At 41.7% G+C, this 26,795-nt stretch overlaps 1 protein-coding gene across 3 annotated transcripts in view; it reads left to right on the forward strand.

The window, feature by feature from the left end:
* ephb4 (EPH receptor B4) overlaps nt 1–22,418 on the forward strand; it is a 37,564-nt gene extending 15,146 nt beyond the window's left edge. The window contains exons 2-18 of one of the 3 annotated variants that reach the window (XM_022762262.1): nt 4,478–4,548; nt 6,677–6,958; nt 8,617–9,007; nt 11,815–11,967; nt 13,700–14,035; nt 14,120–14,244; nt 14,786–14,951; nt 15,266–15,365; nt 16,732–16,796; nt 16,958–17,071; nt 17,481–17,728; nt 17,818–18,033; nt 18,494–18,643; nt 18,983–19,176; nt 19,635–19,793; nt 20,089–20,220; nt 20,940–22,418. In XM_022762262.1, the coding sequence (XP_022617983.1) occupies nt 4,478–4,548; nt 6,677–6,958; nt 8,617–9,007; nt 11,815–11,967; nt 13,700–14,035; nt 14,120–14,244; nt 14,786–14,951; nt 15,266–15,365; nt 16,732–16,796; nt 16,958–17,071; nt 17,481–17,728; nt 17,818–18,033; nt 18,494–18,643; nt 18,983–19,176; nt 19,635–19,793; nt 20,089–20,197 (2,879 nt within the window). In that variant the 3' untranslated portion in view covers nt 20,198–20,220; nt 20,940–22,418. Of the gene's footprint in view, nt 1–4,477; nt 4,549–6,676; nt 6,959–8,616; nt 9,008–11,814; nt 11,968–13,699; nt 14,036–14,119; nt 14,245–14,785; nt 14,952–15,265; nt 15,366–16,731; nt 16,797–16,957; nt 17,072–17,480; nt 17,729–17,817; nt 18,034–18,493; nt 18,644–18,982; nt 19,177–19,634; nt 19,794–20,088 lie in introns of all 3 variants that reach the window. The other 2 variants (XM_022762261.1, XM_022762263.1) reach the window with 2 other exon arrangements.
* The last annotated feature ends 4,377 nt before the right edge of the window (nt 22,419–26,795 follow it).

Here is a 26,795-nt window from a genome sequence, read left to right on the forward strand (position 1 = left end):
GCAGTCTCCTCGTCGAAGCATGGCTATTATGAAGGTGTTTTAAATTATGCTGGAGTGAACTTGAGGCAGACTAAATGCAGGGAAAGCACCGGCCTGAATATTGCCACCCAATTATCCTCCTCATCCACATCTCTCCTCTCTTTCTCCTCTCTCTGAAGACTTTCTTTTCTCCCTCTTTATTGCCTCAGATTGTTGTCGTAAAGCTGGTGGGCTTCTGTGGTTTTGAAGTGGAACAGGGTGAGAAGCGTGTTTGTGTTTCTTTACTGGGAGTTTGCACAGAGAGAGTAAAATGAGTAGATGGTGAAACAGAAACGGGGAAATACAGAGGAAAAGTCAGTGATTAAAGTTACATTCAACATTTAGCTCTCAGTGTGATATAATGACAGACCTGCTGCATATGCAGCACCGATGATTAGTGATGTCATGTCATTGCTTTCATATGCTTTGCATGAGGTCGGGTCACCCAGACGATGGGAAAGAGAAAATGACAGTGAGGTGGAACGCCGAGAAAAATTCAAGTGATTTGGCTTGATGACAGAGAGTGGGGTTGAGAGGGGGATGAATTCTGTGTCTCTGTGTGTGCATATATATGTCTGTGTTTGCATACGTGTGTGTGTGTGTGTGTGTGTGTGTGTGTGTGGGTTGTTCACTGAGGAAATGTATTAAATTAGCAGGAGCTAAAATGTGAGCAGCTGTGGGCGTGATTGAGTGATCATTGAAATCATTATGGAAGAAAAGGAGGATATAAAGATTCCGATTTTAATAGACAACACTAGGTATTGTCCACTTACAACACTTGTTCTTTTATGGGTTTTGTATTAAAATGTTTATGTGTAGCAGTTAAACAAGTTTTATTTTGAAGGAGGAATAGCATTGCTTTACATGCTCAGAATATCCAAATATCTCACGTTGAGTGCGGGCCATCTTGAATAGACCACATTTGTCTGCGGTATCTGATCTCACCAATAATTAAACGTCCATCAGTTGTGAACAGTGACGTCTGTCTCTGGGCGGCTACAGCTGTAACATGTGTCTCAGTAGGAAGCGGCAGTCAGATTCTGTTTTATCTCTGAGATTTTTTTGCGCCTTCATGTGTATTTCATTGGGGTGTGGGTTGGTAAGTGGTAAATGTGATTGCCTCTCATTTCCACAGGATCACAGAGATTAGAAACTGTAGGCGTTGCAGTTATTTTTGTAAAATACTACAAGTGTTGGTGTTGAACAGTGTTGTGCAAAATATATTCATAGAGCACAAGAAGTCCCTGACAACCTTCATATCTTTGTAATGTTCTGTGTAAACGGTTTTCTCGAACATTATCTTATCATGCCTACATGTCTTTCTGTGCAGTCCACACGAAACTCACTGTAATCATTGAACAGGCAATAAAAGTAACATGCTTTAGGGCTGGAACTAATTGTTTTGTTTGTTTTTTTTATTTTATTGATTGAGCTATCGATTGATCTATTATTTTTTTGAGAAATGCTCATCAGTATTTCCTAAAGCCCAAGCTGTTTGTTTTTTCTCAAACCAACTCAGAAAAGCAGGGAATACTCACATGTGAAAAGCTGGAACCAGACCGTCTGATCAAGTGTTCAACTGTCAATCAAACAATCAATTAATGGACCACCCATTTCTCCATGACTTGAGTTTTGGGTTCATGAAATTGAATTTATCAATTTGACAGTAGGAAACATTTGTAGTTGAGGTACTGGAAACTGTATTCTGTGCAATGCATTTTAATTTTCAGCATGAAGGTAACCTAACAAATTGTATCTGTGAAAATGTAAACCAGTATTACTGGAACTTGATAAAAGCCAAACGCCATTATTAAACCAATAGATGAAGTCTCTTCTATTAAGGAAGAACTACAAGGCTATTTAGTCGCACATTTGTATGAACACAGATGGAAACAAAATACAATCACTTGACACTTGATTGTGACACACACGCACAACAAAGCAACATGACAAAACAAGTAGGACGTGGAATCAACACATGTCCAGGATTTGGAATGAAACATTTCTCAGATAATTTTTTAATGAATGTAAAAACCGATTAATGCGCAGAGTTTGCCAGTTACAGTTAAATAAACAGGCAACGACACAAGGAACTGAGTCTTATTATTATTAAATTATAGATTTCAGTGGGTTTCAGGCATTTTTTATGTGAAGCATTATCTCTAAAATCAATGACGTGATGAAAAAATACAAACCTGTAGAGACGGCAATTTCAGAAAAATTGAACCATAAAAGAAACCAGAGGAAAGATGCTATTTTTTGAGGTGGATGTAGTATTATGTTTGTCTGTGTGTGTGTGTGTGTGTGTGTGTATGTGTGTAGAGTGTGTGTGTAGAGTGTGTGTGTAGAGTGTGTGTGTAGAGTGTGTGTGTAGAGTGTGTATTAGTGGGGATATGGGATGCTGACTTTACTGCCGAACCTTATATTGGTAGCCTAATTCAACAAAACATCTTAATAACCCCAATGATAAACTCTCACTGAAACCCCCATTTCCTCCAGGATCCATTTTCATGCAACCGTTCTCCTTGATCATGGCGCACAGGAGAGTTGCATTAAATCCTGTTTATTGGTAAAACCAAACTGCCTGACCCTTGAGATGAGCTTCTGCGGGGAACACGTCGCGCTCTAAAAGCCAGTGTGTGACAGAAACCTCACCCCATCAGTATAAATATGAGTCATCATTTAACAGAGACAATCTGCTAAGACAGCTCGGGGGGGGGGGGGATGTCCTCCCTCGAAATGAAGTACCTTCACCTGAACCTAACTGTGCTTCAGGTTACATTCATTACATTGGGATAGTGAATCATAGCACGACTGCTCAGATTGTTTGTTACAATAAAATAAATTCTATTGTAATCATAGATCATGACTGGAAGGGCTTAAATTCAGAAGGAAGACCCCTTCAATTTTCTCACATTTTGTTATGTTGCAGCCTAGTGGTAAAATAGTTTAAATTCATTTTCCCCTCATCAACCTGCATTCAATACCCCATAATGACAAAGCGAAAACAATTTTAGAAATAGTTACAAATATATTAAACAGACAAAACTGAAATATCACATTTACATAAGTATTCAGACCCTTTACTCAGTACTTGGTTGAAGCACCTTGGGTATGATGCGACAATCTTTGCGCATCTGGATTTTTGGGATTTTCTTGCCGTTCTTCTCTGCAGATCCTCTAAAGCTCTGTCAGATGGATGGGGACTGTCGGTGGACAGCCACTTTCAGGTCTCTCCAGGGATGTTTGATTGGGTTCAAGTCAGGGCTCTGGCTGGGTCTCTCAAGGACATTCACAGTGTTGTCCCTGAGCTACTTTTGTATGGACAGGACAATGACTTTTTGTCCTGTTGGAGGGTGACCCTTTAGCCCAATCTGAGGTCCTGGGTGCTCTGGATCTGGTTTTCATCAAGGATGTCTTTGTACTTTGGTCTGTTCAGCTTTTCCTCAACCCTGACCAGTCTCCCTGTTCCTGCTGCTGAAAAACACCACCACTGCATGATGGTGCCACCACAGTGCTTCACCGTTGGGAGGGTATTGCGCAGGTGAAGAGGTTTCCTCTTGTTTCCTCCAGACATAACTTACCTCAGAATTCAGTCTTGGCTTCATCCTGTCAATCCTGTCTCTGAGCTCTGCAGGCCGTTCCCTCTGCCTCATGGCTTTGCTCATGGTTTTTGCTCTGATATGCTGTCAGCCGTGAGACCTTTTATAGACAGGTGTGTGCCTTTTCAAATCATGTCCAATCAGGGTGGAGAAACATCTCAAAGATGATGAGAAAAATTGGAGGAAACTGAGCTGCAATTCAAGTGTCATGGTAAAAGGTCTGAATACTAAAGTCTATGTGATATTTCAGTTTGATTTCTTTTAATAAATTAGCAAAAAGCTCTAAAATTATGTTTTTCACTTTGTCATTATGGGTATTGAGTGTAGATTGATGAGGGAAACAATGTATTGAAATGATTTTAGCATTAGGCTACAACATAACAAAATGTGAAAAAAGTGAAAGGGTCTGTGTGTGTGTTGGGTCTGTGTGTGTGTGTGTGTGTGTGTGTGTGTGTGTGTGTGTGTGTGTGTGTGTGTGTGTGTGTGTGTGTGGTTGATACCCTTGTTCCCTCTACTTGTCCCTACTCTCTGTGGACAAAAGCAGACTCTTTTCAGCAGGTTGAGTGCGGCCACAGGCATGGTGTGTCTCTGCGAACAGTGGGGACATGGGGGGAATAAAAAACAAACATGAGAGGAAAAACAATTTTAGGGTAGTGGGAATGTTCCTGTAGCTGTAATTTGACTGGTGAAACTCCATCTTCTACCCTAATCCCAGTATAAGTGAGAGCTTGAGACTGAAATATGTTCACTCTATGTGAATATGTTTAAATTCATCCGGGTGTTTCTCTGAATGTAAATGAGTGTCATCTTTATGTGTCCTGCTGTGAGTGATATGATATTTTTGATCTTTTTCGCAGAGGTGCTGATGAACACTAAGACGGAGACTTCTGATCTGAAATGGACCATCTTTTCGCATGCCAAACCCGAGGTATGTAAGCCCAGCTTCACTATGTTATCTGTATTCCTAACACAGTCCTTGTGGTGACTGGGGATTTTTGGCTTCCAGCTGTTCCTTTGTTACTTTGGCTATAAAAGAGTTCCTTATATGGCAGGTAACTGACAGAATAAAAGAGACGCCAGAGTGAATGTGGGATTCAAAGTATATTGAAAGCAGATGCTTTGATATATCCCATCAACCTTGGAGTTGGAGTCACTGTCTGCCCACAATTTTGAATACTGCAGCCAGAAAAAGACATATTTGTAATTCGATCAACTGAAGAGTGGTTGCTAGGGTATTTTTGCCAGCGTCAGTGACCAAAACTGCTCAACTTGCTGATGTCTCAGAGGGAAAATGGTTACAGTAATGCTGGCAGGAAGATGTCTGGAACTGGACAGAAATACTCAACAAATGTGTCTGTGCTTTTGATTAAGATGCAAAGTAGACTGACAGTCTCGAAATGGTTTCAGCAGCCATTATCATTTGAAGCAGTTTATCAAACGCTTCGCTTTGTCGGAAACATGGCTGGATAGTTTTTCCATGACACTGTAGAGAATAAAACTGTGATGCAGTTAATGATGACGTGCCATGAGCTGTCTGCATCAAAAATTACAGATATTAAAGGATTACTATATGGTTATTTTAGGATTAAAGGATTGTGGTAGCTTCATAGTAGATATTTGTGGCTTCTCAATTTGCATTTACTTTTTGTAAGGAGACCAAATAAAGCAATGTAATCATTTTATTGCAACAACTATTTTAATGAGTTGCTGCCACACGGGCCTCAGAATCGGGAAATTTGGGGTGGCGCGGTTTAAAACCTTGCTATAATGATCGACATGTGTTGGTTAAAACTCTTGTCGACCCCTCAGCCCTGGGTCGTTGCAATGATAACACCGTTAGAACAGGAACAGCCATCGGGCATAACGGGAGAAATCCCGATGGGTCGCTGCAGACTGGTCCAGCTGCCGGGTCAACAACTTTTCTGGCAGAAACCTCAATATGTTTTTTCTAAGCTCATGAAATAAAACGTAACAGATAATTAGCATTTAAAGGCTCATTCTGAATGTGTGTTTGCTGCAGGGGTTGTATTTAGATCTTTCACTTCCAACAAGGTGTGCCCAAACCTTTGCATAAAACTGCGGTGTAAAACCATACATCTCTGTATTTATACTTCCTTCGTTATTTTGCTTTCAAAACTATTTATCAAATTTTTTTTTTTTTAAATCCAGATGAGCCCCATGGGATGTTCTGTGCATCTTCATCACAGAAAACATTTTGTTCTCAGAAATATGTGCTGCCAAAGTCCATAGTATTTCTTTTTTGGGATTAGAAGGGAAATTCTCCCTTCAAGTGATTCAGACCTGGCTCTCAGTGCACTGCTGCACTGTAATTCATTCAGACCAGTATTCTGCTTCACTCAACACATCATCTGCAAATGGATTTTTAAAGATTTACATATTTACATAACTGAATTTCTGAGCCTCAAGTTCAGCAAATCTGCTAAATTCTGCCCTGAGTATGTTAATTTCTTGCTTGTTTCCTGCTCTTGGGAACATAGTGGTGGTGAACATGTTTGCTGTTGACTCAGAAGTCAGACATGAAAGCCTTTTTCACTTGTATTTTGCTCCTCAACAAATGTAGATTTCTGTGGAGGGGTTTCAGTTCAGACATATTTGTGATATTCTATCCTGTATTCTCGCAATTTCGTCTAAAAGTGTGTTTAAGGGGTGAAAGTAGTGTCTGTCTTGGATGCTGTGTGCAGTAGTGTGCTCCGTTTGACAATTGAGACTTGTATTCCCACTGGCTGGGCTGCAGCTCTGCGGGAGGAATGATTTAACAACTCAGATTCAAATTTGGGCTGGATCATAATCCACACCAGGCGAGAGCGGTCCCACAGGCCTCTGACAGGTGCATTACAGCAGTGGGCCAACAAATAACTGCAACATTATTATGACGAATAGCACTTTTAATATGACCAATTATATAAAGACTATAGTGCAAGTCTTTACAGGACAATTAAATATACTGCACTCACAAAAATGTTCTCAAGATTTTGGGCTCATATGTCATTTTAATGTCCAACCTGGCAACCCTTTGTTCTCCTCTTTGCTCTCAGTGGGAGGAAGTAAGCGGTTTAGACGAGGAGAACAACAGCGTGAGGACCTATCAGATCTGTCAGACCGACAGCTCATCCAGCCACTGGCTGCGCAGCGGCTTCATCCAGCGGCGAGGAGCGTCTCAGGTTTACGTGGAGCTGCGGTTCACCATGATGGAGTGTTCCTCCAGGAGCACCCACCACCGCAGCTGTAAGGAGACCTTTAACCTCTACTACTATCAGGCCGACTCCAACGAGGCCACGGCCACTTACCCACCCTGGATGGAGAACCCATACACCAAGGTACTTCCACCCTCGAAAGGTCAAAACAAATGAGTGACAGCCTCATATATAGGAAATCATTATTATTTATTCATTTCATTATTTTTGTTTCTCCGTGGTTGTTTCAGGAATTATTTTTCGTAAATAATATCTTGATTTACTAAACATACAAACACATAACAAAATTGAATATCTGCATTAAATGGGCACTCCACCACCATTTTACATAAAGGAAAAAGATCAGTTTTTTTGTCACTATTGGTACCACTCAGCCTGTGAGAACCATGTCTCATAATTCATTTTGATATTTTTCTTTATCAGTTAATTGACTAAGTGTGGAATGTGAAACACACAGAGCCCAAAGCGATAACGTAAATGTGCTTGTGATATTTGATATTCAATCATATCTTTAAGCATGAAATATATATGAAAAAGAAAAACTATACATTCTCTCATATGAGAAGCTGTAAACATAAAATGTTTACAAGAATGCAGATTTTTTTGGTGATCAATTTTCCGATCGATTAATCGACTAAATGTTGCTGCTCTAATTAATGATCTCAGTCCCAGATAAGCCTGATGATGTCACCCAGGTTATCTTGAATTGATCTTGAAACTTACATTTTTTAACAGACAGGCTTCGCTACAAACTGAGGGTGTGGAGGTTAAAACATGAGGCTGTTTACAAGGCAGAGAGTGCTTGAAAAAATAGGTTACTGAATTGCATCATGCAAAGTTTATATTCCAGTATTTTTTACCCATACTCGGGATCAAAAGTAAAGATATTTTGGCCTCTGCTGCACCTTTTTTTAAAAATGTGACTCACCCAAACTTAATAGAAGTGCAATATTAAACTGCGGGAATAGCCCTTTAACTCCCAAATTGGAAAAAAATGGTGTGAAATTCTGTCCATAAAGTTCTTGTCTTTCCATTAGTCAGTATTAGTAAATCTCTCTTGTCCACATTTCATTCACAAACTTTACTAGTTGTTTTGCATGTTTAGCTTTTTATCTACTGTATGATGTATGGATATCATTCTGTAAATGACTGCTGACAGTTTTCCAAATTGTATCCCACATTTTGAGATTGACTTTTTACCTTCCAATATACAGTTGGCTTCCATCCATTTCTGTACAGTATCAAAATCACCTCGCAGAGACTAAAAAGTTGCTTTGGATATGTAATTTTTTACAGTTCACCTACTGATTTAATTTCACATACAACACATAACTTTTGAGCACTGTGCTTTTCAGCAGCATATCCTTATCAAACCTCTGATATCATAGCGTCCTTTAACACACCACCAAAGGGAGGTTTCAAAATAGTCCCTGCTTCTCAACTTCATTACCACTTAATAATGTAACTGTGACAGAAAAATAAAAGGGATGAAATGTTCACTGTGATGAATTACGGTTTTCTCGAGCAAGTCCCTGCAAGTTGAGGCTCAAAGCGTACTGTAACAAATGGGAAACAATGGATGCCAGGAAGGTAGTAAATCAATCTAAAATCACAGTGGGATGCTGTGGAAAGTATTCAGTAATGTAAAGCATATGTGATGTTTAGTTAATGGGATGGAATGGCTAAATGCAAAACCACCAGTCTCGTTCTTTTTTAGAGTGCATACTGTGTGTTGGAATCTGGCCATTACATAAGATCTTTCCTCTTACTTCCTGCCCTAGGTGGACACAGTGGCTGCAGACTTTCTACTGAGGAAGGGTGGGGAGCGGAAATTTAATGTGAAGACCTTAAGACTTGGGCCTCTATCTAAGAGAGGCTTCTACTTGGCTTTTCAGGCTCAGGGCGCCTGCATGGCCCTGCTGTCTGTCAGGGTGTTCTTCAAAAAGTGTCCTCCCCTGGTTAGTGCTCTTTCCTCTTTCCCTGAGACTGTCCCCCGTACTCTAGTGCAAGAGGCACAGGGAGTGTGTGTGGAGCATGCCGCCCAGCAGGGGCCACGACCTCGGCCCCCGAAGCTCTTCTGCGGGGAAGATGGCCAGTGGGTAGGCCAGCCAACAACCTCCTGCGCCTGCCTACCAGGATTTGAGCCCACTGAGGGACACACACGATGTACAGGTAAGAAGGAGGCAAAGTTAGACCACATATACAAGTATGTATTTATATAGGCTACACCCACATAGGCAGCAGAGCAGGCAGACTAAACAAGAAAACAATGGTAAGATGAGGGTGGGTTTCGCTGCGAGAGGGTCGCAAGCGTTGGAGAGGAAATGAGAAACTGAGGAAGTTAATGAGGGAGGGGAACATCTTTAACGCGGAGGGGACAGAGAGAGGTCAGGTGGGGCAGCACTTATCTCAGAAAGGAAGAGCAGGGTCAAAGGCTTACTGCTGCGACAACTCATGGTTCGGCTAAGATAGAAGGAGCACAGGAGGTGAAGGTAGCAAGGGGGTGGGGGCTGCTCGGGGTAAAGATCATATCGCTTTGAGAACATCAAAGCAAAGCAGACAAAAAAAGAGGGAAGGAGCAGGATGATTCTCTTAGGAGCCGTGCAGCAGCTCTGTTTAATGAGACCAATTAACAAGCCTCGTGCAAGAACACCCCCCATGTGCGCACTCACACACACACACACACACACACACAGACACGCATGCACACACAGGCACACACACCACATCACGCCAACATGGGAAATCGTTGAGCGCTAAACACAGAAACACAAGGAGAAATGGTACGTTTTCTCAAGAAAATGTGTGGTGTTTGAAAGTAGGATTCAGTTTGATCTCAGTGGGAGGTATAATGATTTTTCATAACAAAAAATAATTTCCAACATTTTGCTTCTGGTGAAGTGGGGTTGGCATTTCCAGCGTTATGTCAGAGCTGTGAGGAAAAAACACTCACCAGACCATAAAGGGAAATTGCCTTTATAACAAGATTGAACAGTTAATTTGCTTCATTGGCAGGGTATTTCAGAAAATGAAATTGACGTCTAGAGTTAAAATTAAATGAATTTTGCTGTAATGCCAACATCTCCTTTAGACAATACATATATTTTCTGGGTCAAACATAACCCTCGAATGCAAAACTTATGAATGCAGTCAAGTTGATGTAGTGTTCTAGATGAGATCGATCAGTAGGTTTAAACCACATCTTTGAAGTAAAGTTGTAGCTGGCTATAAATACTGCTACATGCGAGGCGTATATTTCCCTGTGTGTCCATAATACAGAACTTACATGATGACAATAGATTTGAAGGTATGACAAAATGATAGCAGCTGTCAACAAACTCCAAAAATGATTGATATTAATCATAATAAAAAAGAACTCAGGATAACACAACAAAATAATTACTTAGATTAGCATGGACTGCTGCAACTGCTAAATGTTGTCACAGCTGATCTCAGTGAAATGTGAAAACACTGGTTTGTGATCAATAGAGACTGTTGCTGTAAATCAGGTGTTCTCTCATTGCGCTATCTGTCAGGGTCTCAGAAGCACTCAGGTTGGTTTCTTAATCTTATATATATATATATGTGTATATATATATATATATATATATATATATATTAAAATGATATATATATAAATTATATAATATGTGTGTAATATATATATATATATTAATAAATATATATATATAATATATATATATTGTTTTTGCCTCCTCTGTAACTCTTACCTTATTTCTGTCCTGTCATTGATTCATTTTCAAAGCACTTTGGTAAACTATGTTTTTAAAAGGTGCTATATAAATAAAGTTTATTATTCTTATATAATATAATTATATATATAAGTGCTGTGTGTTGTGTTCTGTGTGTTGTACTCTGGTGTGGTGTGTGTGTGTGTGTATATACACATGCAGTGTGGTCAAAATGTTATTTGAATGGAGAAGACCACTTCCCCTTAAACATAAATGGTGGCCATAGCACACCTGTGCAATAATCATGGTGTGTAATCAGCATTTTGATATGCCACACCTGTCAGGTGGACGGATGCTCCTGGCAAAGAAGTACTCACTAACGTGTGTGTGTGTGTGTGTATATATATATATATATATATAAACCTCTGAGCAGCTGAGGGATACAGCAGTGCTCACCACACTCCACTAACGTGTTTCAGATGTGGGAAATTCCTGTGGCAAAAGGTCAGCCACAGTGTGTTGACCCTACGAAACAAGTCAGTTCTGACTGTAACAATGCTCCACTTGGTGTGAAAGTTTATTGTTTTATTCCTCTCACTCAGCTGCCACTGAGCACAGAATAGTAAACACTGCAGGTGCTGGTGAATGTATGTGGCGTTAGGTGACAGACAGCTTATTACACATTCATGCGTAGGACGGGTGTCGGTATATTGAATCCGGTGTGTATGGTGTTAATGTGTAGCTGCTGAGAGGAGAATGGGTTCAGACTAGGGCAACTAATGACAGTTATAATTATCAGTTAATATAGTCATTAGGGTTTTTTTTAAACCAATAAAACAGAGAAAAACAGAAAATCCTCCAGTCTGAGAATGTTTGACATTTTTGCATTATTAGATGTACCTTGATTTTCTCAGTCAACTAAGTTTTTGGTTGTAGTGAGGAGACAATATTTGGATCAATAAACAAAGGTAGTTCTTTGTAAGGACTCCCACATGTTTAGTCATTAGTTTTGTCATTCAGATATAATCAGGTAAATTCAATGATAAGCAGTATGTCAATGGTGTGTGTTCACTGAATAGACTATTACTATGAGATTTATTACTGTGATTGTCTTCAGTTAAGAACACTCATTACATGGATTGGTCTGTCAATCTGCAACCATCTGGCACCTAAGTACCCTGAAAAAAAACAGAAATGTATTTGCAAATTCAGTTTGACCCTGGTCTGTGTCGACATAGTGTGTGTGAGAAGATTTTGTTCAATGTGTAATTTGTTCTCCCCTCTCAGCCTGTCCTGTGGGTCAGTTCAAGTCAGGCACAGAGGGACAGTGCACTGACTGTCCAGGATTCAGCCACGCCGCCATCAGAGGGGAGTCGGTGTGCGCATGTCGCTCTGGATACCTACGTGCAGAATCTGACACTCCTGACACCCCATGTACTAGTGAGTATGCATACAACAGTACTTGTCCACGAATCCATATGCAAATAGGGAGGTGCTAAGCAACACAAGCATCCACTGGTTTCTTCTCACTCTTTACCTTCCCTCGTTCTTCCTCACTTTGTTTTCACCCTCTCTGGTGCTGTTTCTCTTCTCCTCTGGTGTCATTTAGCCTGGCTCCTCTAATCTGCTTTGTGTCCTTTCTCCCACGGCTGGGCATTGAGATGCATGTCTTTTGTGACAGGTTTGTTGGGGGTAGGGCTTTCTCTCCAAAGTGAAGTAGGCATTGATGGTCCCAAGTGACACCTCCATGCGGATTCAGGAATTTCAATTCAGCCACACGTTAGACGTGTGAACGAGAGGGACTTTTTAATTCGGTGCATTCTCCTGAATTGGCCCTAAAGAGGAAGTGAAACAATGTGACACTCAGCATAGGGGCTGTTTTCTGTTCTCTGCAGATGTGATATCAATACAGAATTTACATCCACCAATTTTATTATTGCTGATAACTTTAATTACAAAGGCTTTATCTTAATTATTAATCACTTAATCAGGCCATTTCTATTACATATTCTGTTTTTGTACTGGATTGTGTGTGCAGGTCTGCACATCACTTTCATTTTCGATTTGTATGCAAAATTGTGAAAGCCGTGCCATCTGTAAATCATGCGGCCCTTTCCCCCTGAAAATAAGTGTTTTACATTGCTATGACAACCGTGGTGATTTTAATAAAGTGGATTCTGATTGTTAAGTCATAAAATGCATCACCTCTAAAAATCCCCATTCCCAAATGTTGAATTCAGAATTCATATGCACTCAAGATTGTCTGTGATGTTGCCCCACTTGGGTTTCCAATGAGAGCACTTATTAGCACTTAAGTTAGCTGCAGGCTCACTGACAAAGCTCCGTCTCCTTGGCAGGAGCAGAAACTTATTCACAGCAGCTGAGTGGTATTGCTGTTAAGTTTCGCATGGCTTGAGGCAATAGCTATCTTCTTACAATTTTCAGACAGTGATCATTATCATACAGTTTCAGACAAACTGTTAAATGCTGCAACACATATGCTTCTGTTGTGACGCAAAGCCTCTGCAGAAGCGTTGTTCTGCTTCGTGACTGCAAGTGCAGACTGAGTAAAATGTCCTCAGCTTATATGGAAAAAGGTGAATAAATGGTCTGTGTGGGTCATGGGAAGGTAAAGCAGCAGTAAAATTACACAGAAGAGGTTATAATTAGATTTGATAGAGGAATTTTATACACTGCGATTGCATCAGGGGTATGCAGTGACTGGAAAATCCAATATGATGACATTTTTGACCGAATAACACGACAATATTTGAGGGATGACTACTGCTGCTTTCTGAAGGCATTTAAAACCTGAAAATGTATCATATGTAATGTTGCGGTAATGACTGCACTGAGTCTCTTTAATAAGTTTAGAAAATTGCAAAACCTGAGTCTGGCATTAATGCTGCTGCTACAAAATTAAAAGGAATAGTTTGACATTTTGAGAAATACGTTTATTTTCTCTCTTTAGAATTAAACATAGAGAAGACCACTCTCTCATATCTGCAGGTTAAATATGAATAAGTGTATTTCCTAAAATGTGAAACTATTCCTTTAAGCAGAATGATTTGCTGTTACAGGAGCTTGAAGGGCAATTGTTTCGTTCATTTCCAGTATTTATAACTTTGAGAATGGCAATTTAATTTTGGCTTTTTTTCCCCATCACTTGTAGAACCTCCGTCAGCGCCGCGTAGCATCAGCACCAAGATCAACGACACCACGCTCAGTCTGGAGTGGAACGAGCCTCTGGACAACGGCGGCAGAACAGACCTGGGCTACGCTGTCAGGTGCTCTGTGTGCAGGTCACCCAAGGGGCCGTGCCTCCCCTGCGGAGACAGCGTCAGCTACCGGCCAGAGCATGAAGGCCTGCTGGGTCGCAGGGTGGAGGTGTGGGGCCTCCTGCCGCACACCACGTACACCTTCACCATCCAGGCGCTCAACGGGGTGTCTCAGCTCAGCGGCAAGGACCCTGCGAGTGACAGTGTCAATATCACCACAAGCCATGACGGTAAGAGGTGGAGAGGAAGAGGTGGAAAGGTATAAATAGTCAGAGTTTCATGCGGTATTTATAATTGTTCTGCCATCTGTGCAGTGCCATCGCTGGTGCCTGTGATTCACAAGAGCGACTCCACAGAGAGCAGTCTGACTCTGCACTGGTCAGTCCCAGCACAGCAACACTACACCATCCTGCAGTATCAGCTACGCTACTGTGAGAAGGTGAGAGCTTCCCGACAACACCTCTCATCTCTGTGTGACTATTCAGACTTCATTATTTTCTCTTCACGCATACTGTGGCTCAGGATTAGAATGAAGAAGTAGTAAACAGGGTTGCAGTAATTAGTCCCAAAATATCCAGGTGAAGTGAACAGAGACCAAAATGTCCTGTAACCTGCAGAACTTCTAGACAAACAAGACTGCTTCAGCTCAAAACTTGGTCATGTGATTTCTGAGAGTAAGACTTTGTGTCAGTGTTACAGCTAAGACACAAGATACTTTCGTGTGAATGAAATCCATTTCAAAATATATGTAAACCTCCAACATGTTAATTAACATGAGGTCAGGTCAGTGTGACTAAACTTCACATCAACAATATGCAGTTATAAGTATAGGATACTTGAATTCCTATAGATTACCCTTTAGTGGCTTTTTTTTTCTGGCTTTGAGTTTGTGTGTTTTTTTTCACAGTGATTTCTGTCATTTCCTCACTTACTCCTGGTTTACACTCAGTTCCAGTCCAGCTAACTCCGTTTTCATTTAGGAGCGACGCAGTGAGGATCAGTGCCACTACACAGAGAGTAACAGAAACCAGGCCGTGCTCACAGACCTCCGCAGGGCCACTCAGTATGAAGTGCAGGTCCGGGCGCGCACCATGGCTGGTTATGGCAGCTTCGGCCCTGCAACCATCTTCCGCACCCTGCCTGATGGTAAGAAAAAGCTCCATTTACTCTTGAAGTCAGACTTTCTTTTTCTTTTTCTTTTCTTTTAATTTTTTAAAATTCTTCCCTGCACAGTCAGGCCCTGCTCAATTTCTTGTTATGAATTTATTGCCTTCGTCCTTTTATCGAGCCTCTTTTAACATTATAAATTCCTGTCATGCTCTTTCTTTCCCTCTTATACTTTTTTTCTTTACTACCAATGTAAACTTCCTGTCACGATTTCTGTCGTTGCATTACTCTAACTCTCTGCCTGTGTGTCTTGTTTTCTTTTCTTTTTTCTCTGTGTCTTTTGTTTGTCTCAGGACATGACTCTGCCTCCCAGTTCTTGATACCTGGCATCCTTATCGCTGTTGGGATGCTGCTGCTTGTCACTTTCGTCTTGGTGGCTGCTTACTGCATACGGTGAGAACAAGGGAAGGGGAAAGAAGCGAAAAGGAAAAAAAAAAGAAGCTGACAGAATAACAGGAAATGGGAGAAAAAAATGGGGAAATCGAAAACCAATAACAAGCACGACCCCAATTTTACAGTTTTACACCACTTTGTTCTCTTGTTTATACAAATGATATCTTATCAACAGTGGATTTGCACTCTGTTACCCACACCATTTTTTTTCTCTGTGAGGCAGTACAGACACAAAGCAATGCTCATGATGTCTTTTGCTTGCACAGCTAAAAGTTATCCTGCTCATTAGAACATTTTCCTTAGGCTTCATTGTTTGAGTAAATAGTGTTGGATGCCATCAGAGGGAGAAAAAGAGAGTGTGTGTGTGTGTGTGTGTGTGTGTGTGTGTGTGTGTGTGTGTGTGTGTGTGTGAGAGAGAGACAGATGACGATAGAGGTAGAGGGCAGGGAGAGACAGGATGCAGGCGTCCCAACCCTGTTTCCACAGGACAAGAGAACAATAGCTGTGACCTTGTGACATACACACACACACACACACACACACATACACACACATACACACATACACATAAAGTTACACACACAATTAACACACACACACACAAACCAGTGGCTGAGGCCCAGATCTGCCACTAACCGAGGGTGGTGCATTATTGCTATTTTAGGCTTATGAGGTGGGAGAGGGAGAGAAATGGAGGAAGGCAGGGATCCAGTAGCTACGGGGCCGTTACAGTCTTACAGGGATGAGTTTTTGCCAGCAGAATTATAATGGAGCCACTTGTGTCAAAGAGCAGAACCATAGGCATTGGCTTAGGTATTCGTCATTACTGCAAGTCATCACACATTGTGCTTTTGAGATTGCTGTGGGTTGTTTAAAGCAAACAGAATCCTTACAACAACAAGGGTTTTTTTTGTTTTGTCAGAAAATAATAAAATGATGGTGTTTTTGGAACAGAGAGTGTCCTTCAGGACTCTGGATCTCTGTCAACAAGAGGGTATTTGGTCTGTAGCTGAACTGAACTCTGACCCCTCTGCACATTGAAGTATTCCTAAAGGGGATCAATAAATTATCATAGTTTGCTACACTTGCTTGCATCCTAGAATTTTTATCATCAAATAAAAATCACACAATGTTTTTGATTTTTGGATCTTTTTTTTCTCATTTAGAGTTTATATTTTATTCAACAAGACATCTTTTTATTGTTTTTGCATCTGAACAGTCACATTGTTTCAGCATTGATTGGCTTCACATTGAAAAAGCATTAGCAATGCTTGCCAAAAAAAATTAAGTCAAACATCCATTTTTCAGATAACTGCACTGCCATCCTAATCTTACTTTATTTATCCCGATCTCTTTCTGCCTGCAGCAGACACAGCCGAATAAAGGATCCAGAACTGAGCGACAAAAACAGCCAGTACCTTGTTGGCCAAGGTAACAGATCAAGGACGCATACACACTAAACCTCGGCAGTGATTTCCAACTCATTCACATTAAGAAAATCATATTTAATGCCACGGGCTCGTTGCAGCACATAGTTATCTAAACTTTTCTTCTTTTCCTTTCCCACGACTCTGTTTGTCTTTCTCTCGCAGGGGTCAAGGTTTATATCGACCCCTTCACCTATGAGGACCCGAATGAGGCGGTGCGAGAATTTGCCAAGGAAATCGATGTTTCCTTTGTCAAGATTGAGGAGGTTATTGGCGCTGGTAAGCCCCAGCTATATGCTTTTCCCAGTATTCATAAATGAGTGAACTTTGCACTGGTCATCTCTTTCTGTGGACTCACAGACTGAATGTATTTTTGTAGCCCTGCTGATTGTCTTCTTTCAAAATAACATTATTAAAAATAAATCTAATTTACTAAGTTAAATTGATTCTGTGACATTTAAAACCGTTGTCTGTTGTTTTTATTGGACAAAATTCAATATATGCGTATAAATAAAGCAATTAACTGATAAATATGTCAGCAATATTAGTAGCCCCTCATTCAAACTAAAGGGCACCACTAGCTGCAAGCAAGCTGTAGGTTTGCTGACGATAATAGTCATCCTCTTAATGTGGTGAACGACTGCTACAGCAAAGAGCTCTAATAGTTGTTTATGTGTCTGTGCTGCAGGAGAGTTTGGGGAGGTGTGTCGAGGACGGCTGAGGATCCCAGGGAAAAAAGAAAACTACGTGGCAATAAAGACGCTGAAGGGAGGCTACACTGATAAGCAGAGACGGGACTTCCTGTCTGAGGCGTCCATCATGGGCCAGTTCCAGCACCCCAACATCATCCACCTGGAGGGGATCATCACGGCCAGCTGTCCGGTCATGATCCTCACGGAGTTCATGGAGAACGGAGCTCTGGATTCGTTTCTGCGGGTCAGTGTGAGATAGAGAAGAGCACACACTAAAAAAACTACGCCATCACTTCCCTCACTCTCCAACTCAAGTGTTTCTCTCCTCCGTAGCTGAACGACAGCCAGTTCACGCCCATCCAGCTGGTGGGTATGCTGCGCGGCATCGCCTCCGGCATGAAGTACCTGGCAGAGATGAGCTACGTCCACCGGGACCTGGCTGCCCGCAACATCCTGATCAACAGTAACTTGGTGTGCAAGGTGTCTGACTTCGGCTTGTCTCGCTTCCTGCAGGAGAACTCGTCTGACCCGACCTACACCAGCTCTCTGGTGAGATGACAATCCTCCTCAGTTATTGCCTAAAAAACTCTTCATTAAATTCATCTGCTGTGTATCTGCCTGCAGGATATGAATGAAAATTATCTTCAAATTTTCAATTTAAAGCTCCAGCACATGAGTGGGAGATCAGGACAGGGATTTGACAAGTAGACCAACATGCCATTGATTATGACATGGTATAGTTTCTTTAGTAGCGGCGTGCTTTATTTTTTTTTTCCTTTTTCAATTATGTTTGAACTAGAATCCACAGGACTGACGCTCATATTGTCAAATTCAGTTTAAAAATCACACCTTTCACACGCTTTACATTTGTTGAAATATTATGTGATAGTTCATTATTTTGCAGTGTTAACTTACTGTTATTTTACCCCCTTCATGTTCCTTGTCAGAGCTCTGTCTGACTGTGTTTATGTGAAGTCTTGCAGTGTTGACTGTTTTCATTTCTGTGCAGGGAGGTAAAATCCCAATCCGCTGGACAGCACCGGAGGCAATAGCCTTCAGAAAGTTTACCTCAGCCTCAGATGTGTGGAGCTATGGCATCGTCATGTGGGAGGTCATGTCTTTTGGAGAGAGACCCTACTGGGACATGAGCAACCAGGATGTAAGTTTGAGCAAAAAAAGCCATGTTAGGCAATTCTTGACGGTGATTGTTAAGGTTTTGTTAGGCACAGCACGAAGCCGAGCTTTTCCTAATTAAAAGTTTGTTTAATAACTTTTACATTTGCATTCTGAAAAAAGGTTTCATATAATCAATGTGTCTTAAGTCTTAGTGTTTGAATAGTAGCTGAATCATGAGATTGCCTCTTTCCTCTTCTGTGATTATTTTTTCTTTTTGTTTGTATATTTGTTAATCTTTTAGCCCTTGAAGCAACTCAGTATTGATCTAAATACCACTCAGTTAATGAATTGGTTTGATCTTTTTTTTTTTTTTTCCTATCAGGTAATCAATGCCATAGAGCAGGACTACCGGCTGCCCCCTCCCCCTGACTGCCCCACCCACCTGCACCAGCTGATGTTGGACTGCTGGCAGAAGGACCGCTCGGCGCGTCCTCGCTTCATGGACCTCGTCAGCGCTCTGGACAAGCTGATCCGCAACCCTGCGTCACTGAAAATAGTCGCTCAAGAGGGAGCAGGGTGAGAGTGCAGATGTGTTTGGGTGATTGACAGACAATAAGGTCACAATGACAGTGAATATACAGCTCGAGAATGAGCTGAGCTCTGTCCTTTCATAATGTCTCTGCCTTGGTGTCCCTTTAGAGTTCTGACAGTCACAGGACAGACATTACCCTCCTACTGCCCAATCTTATGTACCACCTTAATGTCCTGCTGTGACCTGTCAGCCACTTGCTGTGCCAATTTCCCTTCCTCCACATTCTGCTTGTCGGCTTGTTGCATACGGCAGCGGACACTCCACCCCTGACAAATCCCATTGTTTGTCCCTGTCAGTCACTCAGCGTCAGATTATACCTCTGAGTGTCAGCTGGAATGTTGCTGCAGGATATGTCGCCCATATAAGCTCCTCACTGTTTTCTTTTTTTTTGCTGTGACAGTGTGTGTAAGTCCTTCCTTTGTTTCTCAACTTTGTCCCCCAGGCCGTCCTACCCCCTGCTGGACCAGCGTGCACCTCTAGCCCTCTCGTCGTGTGCTTCGGTGGGGGAATGGCTGAGGGCCATCAAGATGGAGCGCTACGAAGACAGCTTCCTGCAGGCTGGCTTCAACTCAGTGGACCAGCTGGCCCAGATCACCACACAGTCAGTTCCCATTGCCAGCTTTCCTATCTAAACTGATACTTATCTCTGGAGGAACATTTTCACTTTTCAATTCACACCTCCTGGCCACAAGGTCAGAGAGAGCCAGCCTCGCTTTTAGTAGTGACAGTTGCAAACTGGATTTCCTGAAGTTCCGTTTCAATTTAAGTATGAAAGACTATGGAAGCACAGAGAGCAAGAATTTGATGACTGAAATATTACTTTTATATCCATCAAATCATATCTTTCTTTCCTCCTGTCTAATTATTGATTTTTTTTTTTTTTCATCTGTATTCAGGGATCTCCTGCACATGGGAGTGACTTTGGCCGGGCATCAGAGGAAAATCCTTTCCAGCGTCCAGACAATGACCTTTCGGAACAAGAGCACTGCAACTGTGACCTTCTAGCTCACCTGTCTGCTGACCTAGAGGTGAACACCAGCACACAGTTGCAGCCATGTACTGAGAGCACTCTGGATCCTCTCCTGTGACCCACTTTGAACACAGACTCCTAGAGAGATTGGCAGAATTTTATTCATGACCAGGGGAAAAAAAAAGAAAAAAGAAAAAAAGATCAAAAATCAGCAGCCAAAGATGACTTTCTCGTGAGGATCAGAGGAAGTCGTCCGGAGAATGGCAAGTCCTTGTCACCTGCAGTGACCAGGGAATGAAGCTGATGATGTGCAGACTGACTCTGCCTCGTTTTACAGTTTGTGCTCAGTGTTTTTATATCTACCAGAGGTTAGGAACCAATACATGTGCTAAATCAAGAGGAGAGACAGATCCAAGTTTACATCGTTTCTGTAGTGTCATGTCATTTTGAAAACTGGCAGTTGACGAGTTGTTGACCCAGTAAAATGTCACTTCACCAAAGGAGACTAAAAAAAAAAAAAAAAATGCCAGTGCCAATTCATGGACTCAGTTTTCATATTGTTGTGTAATTATGAATGAGAACTGCTTTCACCCTGGGTGTCTTGCATTAAATCCATGTGGATTACATTACTAAATAGGCACCTTTCGCATCAAGACTGAATGTTTTAATGTCCCATTTGATTTCAACATTACCTCCTCTTTACTCAGGTGTGATGTGTAATGCAGACTTTGGAGAGTGCTGTACTTGTCCTAATCATGCTTCTCTCATCTTCCTCAGTCTGGCTCTCCCCTCAGCAGCTCAGCTACGTGTGAGCGGAGGAGAGACACAGAGACATATCAGCACTTTTGGCATTTCAGAGTGAATTGTAATCTTCAGTAACTCCATGTGTTTCTGTTGGAGTGTGGTTGATTATTTCCACTGCCTGTGTTTCTGCTGGCAGCTCAGTTTTATTACAATCAGACTGAACAAGGACCAAGAGGACTCAGAGACCAGACAACACTGTCGAATTGGTTTTCTTCGTAGAAAATTATCAAGGAAGCAATCTGGCGTCAAACTTGTTTTTCTTGATATAACTGATTTGAACCATTTTTAATTCAGTATTCTCCATCTTCCAGTGCCATTCAGTCATCTTTGTGGACATAAATGCCAATTTTATAAAAAAGCAATCTCTCATGGGTGATTGAACTTTGTCTCATTTAAATGTACCTTAAAGGGTTACTCTGACATTTTGAAGTTTGGTGTATTTTTTCCTTCATCACATGTTTCGCAGGCGGCAAAATCTTTCTGCTTTTGCCAGCTAGCTGCACAAAAATGGTTTCTTACCATGTGTTAACAACAGGCTCGCTTGTAGCCGGCAGTATCCATAGGTTTCAGGGTGGAATGCTAACAACATTGTTGAGCTCCTGTTTAATTAACAGAGCCCCCCCACACACACACACACACACACACACACACACACACACACACACATTATTACATGTGCTTGTCAAAGAGGAATAATGGACCAGAGTTCAAAATGTCAAAGTATTTCTCAAAGACTTTGCATTTCTTCACAGATGATACCAGCCTTTTTGACATATGGGCCAAGTATAATTTTCCCAGGTAGCTCACAGAGCTGCAGTGAATCAGGAAAATGGAGCTAAAACTAAAGCTACTAAAACAACTACAGTATGTTGGATATAAAATACATAGTGTGATATTTGTAAATGATTTCCTCTTGTGTCATTTGTGATTTGTAGTATTTTTTGATTTATTGTTCAGTTGAAGATGTTTTTTTTTTTTTTTTGTTCTGATTTTTACTAATAGCTCCTTTGGACATTTATATTGCATTTCTGTCATATGTTACAATTTTCTAAGGTTTAAAGAGGTTTAAAGTGTAGTTTACACACATTTAACGTCCATTCAAATGTGATGAATAAGATAAATTCAAATCCCCTTAATGCACACCAAAGGCTTTGTGGTGGTGACATTGTGCTACCACTTGAAAAAGACCAAATGTGGTCAAAATGTCTGCGATATCAAAGTCATCCGTTCTCTTTTCGAACATTCACTTATGTTAGGCCTCAGTCAGAAACACTGGTATTGTCATGCAAGAGTCTGAGACATTCCTTTTAAGGGTTTTGGGAAAAGTGGTCTTCATATTGAAGATCTCAATAAAATCAACTTTGAAATGATGAATAGATAAAAGTATGTTTTGATTACTGTCCTGTGTGTAGGCTAATCTGTATTCAGTATTCATAATAAAGATGCACAGCAGTGTTTACCATCAAAGACTCATTTTTCAGCTTATTAACATGTCGGATGGTGTCTGTAGATATTCAGCCTCATCAAAGTCATTCTTATTTCAAATGGACCAGAACTGAAAACTGTACAAATACACGTGGATGTCACCGTATAGACGTCACAGGAAGTCCCTATCTGACCTGAAAGTGCAACCCACATAATTTACCTGTCTCCGGTCTGATGAGAGGGCTGTTCTGTCCCGGTGACCCTGGTGACTTCTGTCCTGAATTCACAGGCCCACAACAAAGTAGCTCCACCATTGCCAAGACACACTATTATTTCTGGATTTGCTCAAACCTTTATTCTCTAATTGAGTTTTACATCAGCGCTCATAGATTACAACAAAAATAAATGCTTCTTGGTCTTGTTTTTTATCTGTGGTTAGATAAGCCCTCAAAGATCATAGCAGAAATGTGGAAATAAAACATCTGAGGAGAGGGTGGTATTTCTTTTCTTTTTTTCTATCGTCTTGGTGGCTTTTGTTGCAAACAGGCCTCTCATCTATCCCCTCGCCCCATTTTTCATAATGAGAGAGAAACAGGAGACTGCAAGGGTGAGAAATGAGTCTCACTCCCCCTATGTTTCCGAGCTTGGGCATCTCACAGCCTTTCCTTTTGCCTTCTGTTGCTCCAGAGAGCCTTTACCCCCGAGGGTTCGAAGCTTGTCCTCTCCTATGTTTCCCTTCCTGGTCCTCAGCCCTTTTAATCATGAGGAGATGTTCTTTTCTTCTCCTGTGCCTCAGGCTGAGAGCAGCTTATAGCGCAGCATAAGCTTAAACTCTCTCCGTCTCTCTCTTTCTCTCACACACACACACACACACACACTTTTTTCTCTTTCCTCCTATCTCCAAAGCTACCATAGCCAGGCTAAGCTGCCAGAGCTTTGAGAAGTGTTTAGATTCATTGATTAATGTACTTTGATTATCTCTGTGTTACTGACTCATTCCCCTTGTGCTGTTGCTCTCGTGTGGCCCACAACGCTCAGACCTGCACAAGTGGAGATAAAATAACAATGAGTAACAACTGTTCTTGTAAGCATGTTTTTTTCTTTAATCCCACCGTGTTTTTTGGGTTGTTTGAATCTCTGTGTCGGGGTGGTTCAGGGTTTGAAAAAGAGAGAGACAGGCATTCACCTCTGGTTTCTGCTATGTGTGACCCCTGACCCCACCGTATAGTACAAATCCAGCTTGAGCTTTTGTCTGTGTATGTGAATGGCCATTCATTAGGGCTGCTGTCGAGCAGAGAGCAGACCAGGGCCGCCAGGTTTTAGCATGTGGTGGACTGTGTCATTCCCCTCTCATTCCTGTGTGCATTCAAGTGTGGAGAGCGTGTGTGTGTGTGTGTGTGGGTGTGGGTGGATGGGGGGTTAACCAGTGGGACAGGTACATGTGTGTTAGACAGCAAAGGGGGGGGGGGGCAGGAAGGGATACCATCTGACATGGTTTCACCCTGTCTGGAGCAGTAAACAGAGCAGAGCAGTCAAAGTGTGATCCTGCATCAAATGTGTATTTTAAACAACATACTCCAGGGATGGTATTACACTTCCATGAAGTTTGGGGACTCACAAGAGACAGATAAAAAAAAAAAAAAAAAAAAAGACCAAATTTGAAACAGCTGAGGCCAACATGTCCTGAATTTGAGCTCCTACTATGAGTCAGACTGAGTGGATCCAGCCTGCCTCTTAAAGGCCCACTTCTTGTTGACTTCAGAATCACGGTTATTTAGGGCTGTTTTCTACACACTAAAGGTGTCAGTGTGCTCCAGCTGAAGTGCCTGTCAGACGGCCGACTCCTCTGACATGTTTCTCTTGAAATTCATGAGAGCTGACAAATTGTGTTCCTCTCAGAGACTTTCAGGCCAGGAGTACAGAGGTGAGGAAGTGAGCAGGGTTTGGACTTTCTCAAGCTCTCTCTCTCTCTCTCTCTCTCTCTCTCTCTCTCCCTCTCACTCGCTCTCTCTTTAACCTTTATACAATTGTTTGTTTAGTGTGCACAACCAAGTGAAACCCCTGATAAAGAATTTCCGAAAAGACTGTCTGAAAGTGTGCACCGCTGTCCCTGCGTTTGAATGATTGTTGCATTGTTCACCTTGCGTTTGAGTATGACCATTAGGAACAGCTAACAGCGACACTTTTCACGTTTTTCATCATACCACCACCTTGACGTGTTCCTTGTGACAACTCAACTGAACTTTGTGTGTAAAAATGGCAGAATGCCCCTTTAACGTATAAAATTAGATCATTTTTTGGAGGCCGCTGACTGATTTAATCCTTCTTTTTGAATCTGCAGAATTGCTTTGATTTTCCTCAGCAGCAGTGGTTTGAAGATGGAAAGTCAGATTTGAGATTGTCATTCCTGTGCAGCTCTCTCTCTCTCTCTCTCTCTCTCTCTCTCTTCGCTTCAGGTGCCGGATTTCCTCCCTGAGATGACTTGCAGACAATTTGATCGAAATGGGCCCAATATTTCTGAGCAAATCCACCGAGCAGCCAGCTAAGATTATTTTTCACCTGTGTACGCCGCTTGATTGTGGAGAAAGATAGGAGGCACATTGCTCCGGCAGAGCGCTTCCACTCTGTTTCGTATTAAATCTGATCACTGGGAAAGTTGTCGCTACCTGCTGTTCTACGGCGTATCTGTTGACTTTGCTGCAGCTTGTGTCAGGCCATCACCGTAAATAAGAGTTTCTTCTTAGCTGACCCACCTGTTCAAATAAAGGTTGTGAGGATGTAATTACACCTCCAATGCTGCAGTAGAGTTTGATGTGGAATTAGTCTTGTACTTTTCATCTTGAACATAATCCAGTTAATCAGTGTAATCCTTTCGATGACAGGCCCCTGCTGTCCCCTCTGTTATTATTGATATTATTTGTTGTAGCAGGATATTCAAATATTGTTTAATTATCTACTTCTAGGCTGTCAGCTTCATAATCAGCTTCTTTTTGTGTGATCTCAATTTATTTGGAATTTCCGAATTACAAACGAAGAATATATTTGGCCCCAGCTACGGTTATAGATCCACACTCAGCTTGCTCCTCTCTTCATCTGTTTGCTCATAAAAAAAGGATTATTCATGAAGCCAAATAGTTTGCCGATGTACATAATGACTCCAACCATCATAAGTCATAAGTCTCTCCTTCATCTGACTTCAAAGAACATATCATGTTTTTTTTCGACGGCTGCGTTAGCAGGATGAGGAATGTGAATATGGACGTTAACACCTTGAGGATGAGCGAGTGGCCCCTCCAGAGGTGTCTGCATGTTCCTGCTCTGTCTCAGCTTTCAGTACACACACAGCAGACATCCATCTCCCCTGTGGCACCCTTTTGTTTTCCACTCCTCTAAGATGTGCTCGTTGCCTTCTGTGAGGAAATGAAAGGAGTGTGACCTTCTCGCTTCTTATCCTCTCCATGTGAATTATATTATTCTGAAACTCAATCCACATGGACCACAATGCAATGGGGTGGGGGTCGGTGGTGGTGGTGGTGGTGGTGGTGGGGGAGTCAGAAGTAGGAGAAAACTATCAAATTGCTCTAAAAAGCCCAAAGAAGGAGCAGAGGCGGCGTTGTGTGACAGAAAAAGGAGGGAAGTTGATAGAAAGCCCCACGGTGAGAAATCATCTCACGTTAAAGATGTTTCTGATCAGCGTGATTGATCGCCATTTTGAACTCCGGTTACTGAACTCAGATTGATGGGTTTGCTCTGCAGTGTTGTGCTTAACCTTTCGCACAGGCCTCACCTTCATGTCCTAACTCAACCCAACTCCTCCTCACCCGTGAACCCCACAAGTATAAATCTTTTCCCTCCGCTGAAAAATGTGCATCCGCTAAAAGTCATCTCGTCACAAACTTGAGAAGCAGACCACCAGGCGTTTTTGAGGTTCCGTTCAATCCCATGAAGTTTGTGGAATTTTTAAGATTCGGAGAAACTACCTCACAACATCATTTTAAAACATCCAAGGATTGTTTTCTGTTCTGCAGTAAAGCCCTCAGCTTTGTCTGTTTGTTCTATTTTTCATGACTACAGTTAAGTCTGGTCTTCATATTTGTATTGTGGTCATAGCTGTTTGCTTTTACTGGATGTTGCCGCTTCTTTTTCTGAATTTAAATTATAGTNTCTGTTCCCCTGTGCCCCCCCTTAAAAAAAAAATCCTACACCCACTGTTTCAGCCTGCTTTGGATAAATGACAGTCCATCAGAAATGTTGACTACACTGTAAAAACATGACCACTCACGTTCAGCACTGACCCCCATGAGCTAACTGGGTTTTTTGAGCTCACAATTGTGACAATCTGCAAGGCCTTAAGGACTCTGTGTGTGTGTGTGTGTGTGTGTGTGTGTGTGTGTGTGTGTGTGT

The sequence above is a fragment of the Seriola dumerili genome, unplaced genomic scaffold, assembly GCF_002260705.1.
Source record: "Seriola dumerili isolate Sdu_G_001 unplaced genomic scaffold, Sdu_1.0 BDQW01000449.1, whole genome shotgun sequence".
NCBI lineage: Eukaryota > Metazoa > Chordata > Actinopteri > Carangiformes > Carangidae > Seriola > Seriola dumerili.